The following is an 11,990-nucleotide window of genomic DNA, read 5'->3' as shown; positions in this document are numbered from 1 at the left end:
CTTTTCCCTGTCCAATAGCCAAAACAGGGGCACTCGTAGGTGTGGAGGGTATACTTTTACCCTTCATCCCTGCCTCAGCTGTCTGCAACAAGTTGTGCAATTGGGCCAAGGTCTGCTCAGTATTGTTCAAATGGTAACTTAGAATAAACTGACCATAACATTCAGGAAGTGAGTTCAAGACCATGTCAATGGCCAATTCCTCATCAAAGTGAATATTGAGCTTGACCAAACGCTCTATGTAGCGTTGCATTCTTTGCACATGTGACACTACCGACTCCCCATCCTTCATCTTGCAAGCCATGAGTGACTTGACTACTTCGAACTTTTCTTGACGAGCTCGCTTATGGTACTTTTCCATAAGGTCCTTGTTCATCTCGAAAGGCCAATAGTCCTCATAGTACCTCTGCAGTTCTGGGGACATAGTTGCCACCATGATGCATGCCACTTTGGTAGCATCATCGTAATGTTTCTTGTAGGCAGCAAGATCTTCAGGAGTAGCTTCATTCTCATCAAGCTCTTTGAGCTCTTTTTCAAGAACATATTCTTTGTTCTCGAAACGAAGAGCCATCTTGATGTTGCGCATCCAATCGTTATAGTTTGAGGCATCCATAACGACTTTGGAGCATATATTGAGCAAAGAGAAGTTTTGGTTGGAGGAGGACGAAGCAGAAGTGTTTCCAGGAGTAGACATCTGAAAAGAAAGAAAGTTTTAGTTAGATTTCAAGATACCTTAATAGAATAACCCAAAGATATAATATCAAGGTTAGGATCCAACTATGAAGATTCACAACTTAGAAATGGGATGCCGAGATCCAAGTGCAAATTTCATAAAGGTAGGTGAATGACGATTCACCAATTCCACCATTAGACGAAACAAACGAAGTGAAATTCCTAATTCTTTTGAGATACATTGAAACTATTCAATGGCATGTTTTAATCTCAGATTATGCTCTTCTATTTGTGACTGGGATGCCGAGGATCACAAACAAGATGTGAATAACCATGCAAATGTGCTTGGTAACCTCATTGTCTTTATCATTAACTATTGATGTGCTGGTAAACCACACACGCTCCATCAAAATGACAATTATGAGATACCCATTACTACTCTTTATTAGTGCCTTTTAGTGTGCTGGTTAACCACACACGCTCCACTAACGACCAATAAAGCATAATGTGCAATTTCATGGATTAGCATACTTTTCACATTTTTCCTAAAGTAACTAGAGTTGGGATTTTGAAAATAATGTTCTAGTACTTTCTTTAATATCATTATACTTTTAATGAGAAGTAGTTGTCCTATCAAATCCGTTCTGCTAACGACCCTCCACTAATCAAGGAAGCGGTGGGTGAGAGTGGACACCCATTCAACTACCATTTTATAGGCAGTTTCCTTATACCCCCCTTATAGATTAGCTTCGTGAATGAGGCATACTAGCGATTTGACTGACCATATTCTTATACATATATAATATTAAACTTTTAATTATAATATATATATAAGGTGTGTTTTAAAACATTTTAAAACTTCAAGGGTTTATAAATTTCGAAATTTAAGCTATTAAATTTAAATTTAAATAAACCAATTAACTAGATTTAATATTTATCTTTTAATTAACTATTAATCAAATTATTAAATCTTGTAAGGATTATCTAATTAAATTAATCCATTAATTTAATCCTAATCCTTATCCTTCTAAATTTCGAAAAATAGGGTAAGGATAATTATCCAATTAATCTAATTAAGTAACAATTATCCAAAACAAAAAACCCTAGTTATCCTCTAGCATATTTCGAAATTTACAAGGGAGGAGGCTAGGGTTTTCAAAACCCTAACCCTAATTTCGATTAGGGTTCTTTGGAGGCTAGGGTTTTCGAAAAAAAACCCTTTGATCCAAAACCCTAGAAATCGAAAATTTGGCCTTTAGGGTTTAATAGCTATAAACCCTAATTTGCAATTCAACAATTGTAGCAATTCAATTTAAAACAATAATGGCTCTGATACCACTGATGGGTTTTAGGTAAAACAAATAAACTAGAAACAATTCCTAAGTTCACATGCAACCTACTTTGGATCTATGTTTTAACTATTGAACATACAACTTTGAATTGCAAAACAAGAACCCTAGAGGAGAGAGGCTAATTTCGAAATTAACAAACTAGGGTTTAGGAGTTACATACCTTTCAATTGTTATAGCAAACAATTGATAATCCTCTTGATCTTGATCTTGATCTTCTTGGAAGCTTAGCACCACAAATGTAATGCCTCTAATGGAATCACACCCAAGAACTAGCAAGAAGGAAACTTGGAGGAGAGAGGAATGAGAGAGTATGCAATTTCGGCCTTAGGGTTTCTTCCAAAGAAATCAGTACCAAAAACATGAACCAGGAGGCTCCTTATATAGCTGAGGGATCTAGGGTTTAAGGGAAACCCTAGTTATCCTTTGCTTAGGGCCTAAGCAAACCCAAGGGCCTTATCCAAGCCACTATGGACGAAATTATTAGGGTTTCCCCTAAAGATTTCGTCCACCCTCTCCCAAGGGGGTTCTAGAGCCTTCCACTCAACTATTAGATAATTGCAAACTAGTCCCTGCACCTTATAATTAATTCTTTTAACCCCAAAATCAATTCTGATTAATTTCTGGCTAACAATTAATTAAACATAATGATTTATATTAATCCATTAACATATTAATAAATCATTTATATATATATTAATTTATTAATCTTATAAATTAATATCTCTCCTTTTATAATTTCCTTGTCCAGTTGCTAGGTTGAGGGCAACCCAAAAGGACTGTGCTGCTATCAATTCAAGTACATACCAATTATAGTTATGGGCTTAGACACCTAATCCAACAAGAAACTCCTGCGCCAAACGTTCCCTCTCCACCGGGGGAACATACTCGTCTCGAAACATCTGAACAAATCTCTCCCATGTCACTGCAACATGATCTGCAGTGGTTAAGCCAGCTGTCGCAAACTTCCACCAGTCCTTCGCTCCCAAGCGAAGCTGGTTCAGCACAAACCGAACTCTCAAATGGTTGGGATAGGAACACGTGTAAAAACACCCCTCGATATCGGAGATCCACCTCATCGCAACAATCGGATCCTGCGTCCCATAAACCTCCGGTGGCTTCGTGTTGCTGAACTCTCGGAACAGCAACGAGTCACCTCCCTGTGGCCTAGCAGCGGCGATGGCTGCAGTGGCCGCGGCAGCAGCAACCTCAGTGATAGCAGCGTATCGCTCGCCAAACGACTGAGTCAAGGTGGTCTTGATAGACCCAAACATCTCCGGAATCTCTGCTTGGATAGCTGCAGCCACCTCCTCGTGGATCATCCTCCGTATCTCCTCGTCGCTACTCCCACTGCTCCCAGGGTTGTGGCGTGTCCCCACCATGACGTCTCTAAAACACAACACAATATCATCAGAGACTCGCTCGAGCATACTCACACTCGATCACCCGCCCCTACTTGTTCCTTAGCATCCCCATGATTCATACTTGGGCTGCTCACTGATCCGGTGCTTCCAGTAGTACAGGCCCAATACTACCTTCCACACCGCATCAGTGTTCACCCCAAGTCCTCCTCCTTGGATCCCAATTTACAAGTACTATATGCCTCACAAGCTACTCTCACAGTAGATCTCTCATTGGCTCGCTCCTGCTAGGTACTCATACTCAAGCTAAATACTAATAGCAGAAATCCCTAGGCTAAGGCATCACAAATCATGCATGGAATGATTTCACCAACCAAGATTGGATTTTTATGGCTTCACACTACTCATACACTCAAAAGGGGTTGGTCCTAGGCTCTGGAGTTCAAGATCTCATCAAGACTCCACCTTTATGGGACAAAACCCTAAAATGTCCAACACAACTTGCTCATAAGAAGGAAAGGTAAAGTCTGAAGCTTTATACCTCAAATAGAAGCTTCACACCCAGATTCGCCCATTGGATCATGATGCTATTAAGGTGCTTCATTTTCTCCAACTCTAAATCCTTTAATCTTTTCTTCTCATCCTCAGTAGATTCGACATGCACCCCTTTTCATTTGTTTTTCACTTTAACGATAGAAATTGGTTTGGAAATCAAAGAGCTAGATCCTGCTTCTTTTATATTTATCTATTTCTTCAATTGGATCTTTGATACAACAACTTCGACATCATTAGTTGATGTTGTCATTTTTTACGAAGTTTGAAATGATTTCGGAGGAATTGGAATTGGAATTTGTGTAGTAGAGACCTTCCCAACTACAACTTGTTTATCTTCACCTCCAACCTTCGATGATCCACATTTATCTACCCATTGTCACACGAGCATCAAGCGGGATTCAATCAAAAATATAGGTGTGGAGATTTTTTCTTCATAAATTGAAGATTTTTATTGAACATCAAACTTCGATAATTGTTCATGAAAAGCAGTGAGAGAATTCTCAATCCTTCGAACATTTTCTCATCATATTATTTCTTCATCTTTAAACCTTTTTCATAATAATTATTAAAGGAATTAATGTCTTCGTTTAAAGTTCTAATGGCATCAAGTAGAACATGGACATTATTTTGAAGATTAGAGATAAAAACATCAATCTTTTTCTGTTCACTGAGAGAAACAGATCATGTATTTCCTTAACCTCCAACTCAACAAATTCCTTAGAAGTTTGCATAACTTTTTCTAATAGGTCATGTCTTTCATGAGCGAAATTTGGAACTTTTGTTAGATGAAACTTGTATGAAGCCAAGTTTCCTTCTAGTCTTGTCACCAAACTAGTCATAATAAAGTTCACTAAAAACATCATTTTTCTTTCTTGAAATTTCAACATAAGATGAACATCACCTTTATTCACAAAAGAAGACTTACCAGCAGTATCATTAAAAAATTAAAGAATCATGTTAAGCTTCAAATTAAGTATATTGTACTGCTTGCCATACATAATATCATGATCTTTGACTTTTTTCCCTTAGAATTGAAGTCAAGATCAGCAAATTTAACACGTTCTTCTTCTTTAATGTTGAGAGTATTCTCTATGGACTGAGAAAAAAATAGAGAAGTAATGGGTTGTTGTAAGATACCTTCAAATATTGGTGAGTTTAAAGGAATAGTTATAGCTTGAATAGTCAAAGTTGGTAATGGTGATGATGGTGGTGGTGTTAGTTGAACTGTTGAAGCGTCCTTCAAAGAAGACTCACCCATATGAACATTTGAGTCCTTATTAGATAAGTTCTTAGGGATATTTGAAGACCTATCCTCCTTCGTATTACATTTGAAAGTAGGAACTTTAGTTGGAATGACAGTATTCAACTTATGAGTAGAAGTCAAAAGTGTTTCACTATTTGCGATGTTTGTTTCAATATTAGTAAGTGATATCTAGACTGCTTGTCTCCTCGATATTTGACTTGACGGAGGTATCCCTTCAGGGTGAAATAGAAGTATTTCCACGCATCATCTGATCAACATCATCAGCATTTCCTTCGCATTCATAAGATGTATGTGGAATTGGTTCCTAAACTTCAATATCTGTCTCGTCATCTTCAGTGGGAAGAACAAATTCTTCATTGACAATCTTCTTCTCAAGATGTGTTGGGTCAGATTTATCTTCGACAATTTGAGCTTGAATATTTGAAAACATTTTCAATACACCCATAGCCTTTCGCTTCTTCTTTTTTGTTGCTCGTCATCTGTAATCTATTTAATCATAATGCCCTTAGGCTTCAACTTTGCCTTCTTTCTTAATGTGACAACATCCGTAATAACTTCTTTGATAATGTAACATCCCAAAAATTTTAGATAAAAATTTCATTTTTAATTCATTTCAAAACCTCTAGTAAACATGTCGAAACAGCCTAAAGTGTACCATAGTGTAATAATATCATAGTACAAATCCCAAAATCACGTAAATGCGGAAAACATGGGCAGATGCAGTACAATCAACTTGGGCCCTCCCCTTTCGAGCTGGAGGTACCTAAAGCATGAACTGAAAATCGTAACCACAAAGCTCCGTGAGCTCCCCCAAAATACCCCATACCGTACATATATAACAGTAAAAGCATAACTAGGTCTGTTTCACCCCTCTTCGGTCTCTTTCAACCGATACTGAGTATATTTCAACCCCTTCGGTCTCTTTCAATTCGTACTGGTTCTATTTCACCCCTTTTGATCTCTTTCAACCGGTACTGGTTATATTTCAACCGCTTCAGTCTCTTTCGACCAATACTGGGTATATTTTAACCCTTTCGGTTTCTTTCAACCGGTATTGGGTCTATTTCACCCCTACAGCTAGCATGTAATCATAACAGTAAGAGTCACAGAGACATCAAACATCTGCAAATATAATAGGTAATTGTCATAAAGAAAATCGTTATCCTACAAACAAAATTTAGTGGGCCGACATTGGTGCCTTCGACCCACATATATAATGAAGGAAAGTCATCTCAGTCTGAAGATACCAAATCATACTTGGGCTACTGAAACATGAAATCCTCTCACTAAATCACAAATAATAAAACCCTAATTAGCAATTAGGTCATTAACCCAACCCGAGATTCCAAACCCTAAATCCCTACTTTAAGGGTAAAAGGTTGCTTTACTCTTTCCTTATTGGCCTAACATGCCAAGGCCCAAATCCAAACTAGCCCAAAGTCCAAAAGGCTTTCCAAGTCCAATATGGGTCAAAATCCATAAAGGTCCAACTCAGAAAAACTTGTGGTCCAACAAAGGCCCAAATCCCTAAGTCCAAAACGGCCTGAAATTAAAAGCCCAGAAAAACTTCTCTAGTGCGTACCATAAGTGTACCATCAGCGTACCATCAGTACGCCCGACATACACAATGGCTTCACAATATGGAGACCTCAAGTATGTACGCATAGCGTACACTGATGTACATCCGGCGTATGCCCTAGTTGGCCAAATCTTGCTTCTAAAGTCTTAATTCACTAAGACCTAATGTCCAACTTCAGATCTAATCTCCTTAAAACGTATTAAGCAATAAAGTTGCAAACTTTATACTTTTGCATGACTTAAAAGATTCCAAAGCCAACTTAAATACTTCATCCTGAAAGAATGGACACCAACCTTTGCATGGTTTATCATGATCCATTAAGATGGTATTTTTATGCACTAAAACCATGAAAAATGATGAAATCTAACATTCTAAGCTCCTTGAGTAGCTCATACTCTCAAGGATGACTCAAAGGACCATTATGTGATAAAAGCAAACCCTAAGTTAAATCTAACACATGGATTCATCAAGGTAGGAGCTTTATACCTCCAATAAGTTCGAATTGGTGAATAACCTCTAGGGCTACAAGTTCCTTCTTTTCCAATTCTTCTCCACAAGTCTTCTTCTTCTTCAATAAGCACCACACACACACACAAACACACACATAAGCTCAATCTCTTTGGAAAACGGATTAGGGTTTCGAGATATGCCTCAAGAGACAATGGAGACTACTGAGGTAAAGGATTTGGTGAACTTAATGTTTTAACTAGGGTGTAAACCCTAAAAATTAGGGTTTTCCCCTGACGGACGTACGCCTTGCGTACATATGCGTACGCCCAACGTACGTGGGGGACATCCCGTCTCATTCAAGCCTTGGAGTACGCCCGACGTACCATATGTACATACTACGTACTCGATTCTGTGGTCCCACACAAAAAAAGAATTTTTACTAAATTAATTTATACCTGACATTTTAGACATTATCGATAACAACTGCTTTGGGTTTTGATTTTGCTTTCTTTGTAACATCAACCACAAATGGTTCTTAAGTTGTTTCCTCTTTTGTTTGAAATGCCACCTTCTTAGGAATAGAAGTAGAAGGTACAATAGGAATAGACTTCTTGTAGTGAATTAACACTTCATTCGACTCATCCACCAGCTGTTGACGAAAACGCGTACTCGCAAGTATACGAGGTCGTGCAAGTAATATAGTCGTAAGACCAGATATCGAACCCACAGGGACTATCCTATTCTAAGGAAGAGAGAACTAGGCAATTGATTGCAAAAGTGATTGATTTTATTAAATTAAAGAAACTATTAAAATAAAATTAAACTAAATTCAACAACGTAAAAATGACAACTAATATAATCGAACAAACAAGGAAAACAATTAAACGATTTAACAATTATGAGAAATATGAGATTTAGTTGACTTATACGGGTTCAATGGTTCTTCTAATGCAACTAATTTGTCAAACCAATTATATAAAAACGAATAACCTAACACTAACAAAAATTATCAATTACCACTCGGTCTCATGATTCAATTTAAAAACATTCACTCATATCTTATGTAGTTCATGATTTTAAAAAGCATTAAGTTCAATGGTTTTGTTAAAAAATGCCCTAACACACGTCTATGTTAAGTTTAAGCGAAATAACGAAAACACACATTTATATTCAAACGATATCACAAATAAAGCTTCTCTCAGAGTCAATATTGCATGTAAATATTAAAATTCAAACAAGCAAAATAACCCTAACTAACGTTGATCAAGTGCTAGCCAAAATCAAATTTACCCGTTAAAATTCATATTTTTTTAAAAATAAGCACACATTTAAATATTTTATTCAATTTCCACAAAATGAACTACATTAAAATTACCATCAGCCAAGTCAACCAAATCCCAAATAAATTACTACTCCATGACACTGAAATTAAACACCACAAACAGATAAAAATCCAACATCATTATCCTTGATTTCAATTCTAATCAACAAAATAAACTTAGTATAGTATCTAACTGCATAGGAATATAATCGGAAAAAAAAATCAGAATAATAAAGAAAAGAAATCACCCAATTATGGTTCGGTTACCACATGCACCGGTTTTGATTATCACGGTGATGTTCGCTTCCAAAAAGTTCAGAGGGTGACGAAGAATGATAAAGGCTTCTTGGATTTCTTTTAAACATTGTGCCGGCAGTCGATTCTTTTTTTTTTTAGGGTTCTCTTCCTTTTTTTTTTTTATTTGATCACGTAAACAAATATATATATATATATATATATATATATATATATATATATATATATATATATATATATATATATAGCATAAATGCATGAATGATCCTCCAACTTTCAAGAATTGAGCAGCATTACCCCCTAAGCCTTCAACTTTTCAACTTGGTACAACTTTAGCCCTTGATCTTTCACTTTAATTCAAATTTTAATTTTCAGCTTTTATTTTTTCTAACAGCAAACCAACTTCATCTTCAACGTCGATTATGAGCAGGAAAACGACCGATTCAGCGTATACTCAAAACTTAAAACTTGTAGATAATTGTGTCTAGTTTCCGAAACATCTTGAATCGCCTAAACCAGAGTCTCGATGAGCCAGATATGATGAAAACACTGAGACGTGGTCAATCTGCCAAACATCTTTTATTTGCCATTATTTGTTCGTGATGAATTTTTCTTCTTTCGAATCCGTCAATTCCTTGCCGAAACCATTTGGACATTATAATATGAGTCCAACTCCCACCAAGACTCGTTGAATAAGTGGTGGTGGCCTAAGAAGCTTAGGCAATCTTGTATTCACAAGATAAAAATCGTCAATTCCTTATAGATTTTTTTTGAACTTCATAAGAGGAAGTCAAACTCCCACCATGACCCGTAGACTAGGCGGTAGGGAACCCATGAAACACAGGTTGCACTTGCATTAACAAGTAAAATGAATACCGTCAATTCCGATGCAAAGCACGATGTGCTATATTTTGGATTTCGTGCAAGAAAACCATCTCCCACCAACCTGTAGAATAGGCGGAGGGGAACTCAAGAAGCTTGAGTTGCGCTTGTTATGACAAGTGATGATGAAAGCCGTCAATTCAAATGAGAAGCACGTGGTGCTATATTATGGATTTCGTGCAAGAAAATCATCTCTCACCAACCTGTAGAATAGGAGGAGGGGACCTAAGAAGCTTAGGTGAACTTGTAAAAACAAGTTAATGAGCCGTCAATTCCTTTAAGAACTTTGGACTTCATAAGAAGAAGCCCAACTCTCATCGTCCTGTAGAATAAGAGATGAGGAACTCATGCAAGACAGGTCGAAAACCCAACTGAATGGGAACCAAAATACCAACTGGGAAATATTATGTCTATTATATTCATTAACATAAAATTATCTTTTTATGCTCAAAAAATGATGTAAATTGTAAAATCCGGGGACAAAAATAAGCTTTTTAGTTCATTTAGTGATCAAAAAATGAGCACTAAACACATCCCCAAACTTTAAACATTGCTCGTCCCGAGCAATAAAAATAGAATAAAAATATACTCCCTGATGGTATGTCGTCTGACATGATATGATAAACCAAGAACGTATATCGTGACGGCTGATCTCTAAGCATAGCTCGAACTTCTTCTTTTCAACGACTCTCACTTCACCACCAACTACCTAGATAGCAAACAATGGCTGCACACTCTGACAAATTTATTAGAACAAAACAAATAATAAAAAAAATGAAACAAGCAATGATGCAAAAATGAAAATAATTTAAAAAAATATAAAACAAAAGCAATCTTCCACATTAGAACTATGGACTCTCTTTTTTCCTTGACCCGAGTCACTATGCTTCTCCTTGACCCGAGTCACTACGCTTTGAACTATGGACTCTCTTCTTTCCTCAATGTTACGAGTCACCTTGTTCAAGTGGGCCTCCTTTAAATCTACCAATCCATCTGTAACTCGTATGAATGAGCATTCTTCCACATTAGAAGGTTGTTTGATAGCCTTGAACATATTAAAAGTCTTTTGCTCATCATTTACTCTCAATGTAACCTCTCCCTTTTTTACATCAATTAGTGCTTCAACAGTCGCCAAAAATGGCCTCCCCAAAATTATTCCACAATCATCTTCAGTTTCATAATCCAAAATGATAAAATTTGCTGGAATGAAAAGATTATCAACTTTGATAATAATATCCTCTATTTTACCTTCTGGATATACCATCGATCGATCTGCCAGCTGGAGTGAAACTGTGGTCTGTCTAGCTTCACTAAGTCCTAATTTCCAAAAAATTGACAAAGGCATTAAATTGATACTTGCACCCAGGTCGCACAAACCTATTTTGTCAAATTTTCCAATTTTGCACAGCAGAATGAAACTACCTGGATCATCCTTCTTCACAGGTAATTTGTTTTTGATTATTGATGATATCGCAATAATTATACATATATTTCGAGCGATATTTATGTATTTTTAGCTATATTTTGGTATGATTTAAGATAAAAGGTACTTATAAAGTTTGAAATTCCATTTTACAGCTAAAAATCATTTCTGAGGAAAAAGGAGAAGAAAACATGCAAAAATCCGCAAAAAGAAGTGAAAGAAATTACACGAAGAAAAACGAGATCAAAAAGTCAAAGAATTCAAAAAAATAGCCGCGTTGGAAAGACGAGAAAACAAAATAAAAATATAAAAAAAAAAGAATTTAAATTAATTAATGATGTTTAATTAAAATAAATTATTGGGAATTAATTATTTAATTTCTAAATAATTTATATTAATTAAATTAATTTAATTTAATTTAAATTGGAAAAAGAAAAAAATATATATATAAAAGAAACAAAAAAAAAATATTTCGGAACTAGCCCAAAATCGGAGCCCAAAACCCGAAGCCCTGATCCATTCTCGCGACCCAGATCCGGAAGATCCGAGCCCGATCCGGAGTTCGCCCCGCAACCATTTCGTCTCACAAGCAGAACCGATTTGCCGACCCGACTCCGATCCGACCCGGGAATTAAGATCCGCGCTTTTATTCGCTGGTGACGTCATCGATGACGTCATCCGATCCGATCCATACCCGGCTTCGATCCAGCTCCGACCCGCTTATCCGATTCGTTTACTCTCACACAGGATCCGCGCCTCGACCCGGTTGACGACCCAAGTCCGATCCGGTATTATTCACAGCTCTAAACGACGTCGTTTTGGCTTCCAGATTTGCCAATTCCGATTCCATTCCGTTTTTAACCATTTTTTCCTCACTTTTTC

General features: G+C 36.7%; 1 protein-coding gene across 1 annotated transcript; it reads right to left on the bottom strand.

Moving 5' to 3' along the window:
* Positions 1-10,394: 10,394 nt before the first annotated feature.
* On the bottom strand, positions 10,395-10,949 carry LOC145139903 (uncharacterized). The gene is made up of 2 exons (XM_079073571.1): positions 10,641-10,949; positions 10,395-10,421 (listed from the first exon to the last, which is right to left on the bottom strand). Exons 1-2 carry the CDS (start codon positions 10,947-10,949, stop codon positions 10,395-10,397), a joined length of 336 nt encoding a protein of 111 aa, XP_078929697.1.
* Between the last annotated feature and the right edge of the window lie 1,041 nt (positions 10,950-11,990).

This window comes from Lactuca virosa, chromosome 9, assembly GCF_052849685.1.
Source record: "Lactuca virosa cultivar CGN04683 chromosome 9, Lactuca_virosa_CGN04683_v6, whole genome shotgun sequence".
Lineage (NCBI taxonomy): Eukaryota > Viridiplantae > Streptophyta > Magnoliopsida > Asterales > Asteraceae > Lactuca > Lactuca virosa.
The sequence above is the reverse complement of the archived record's forward strand: the minus strand, read 5'-3'. Positions and strand labels throughout refer to the sequence as shown.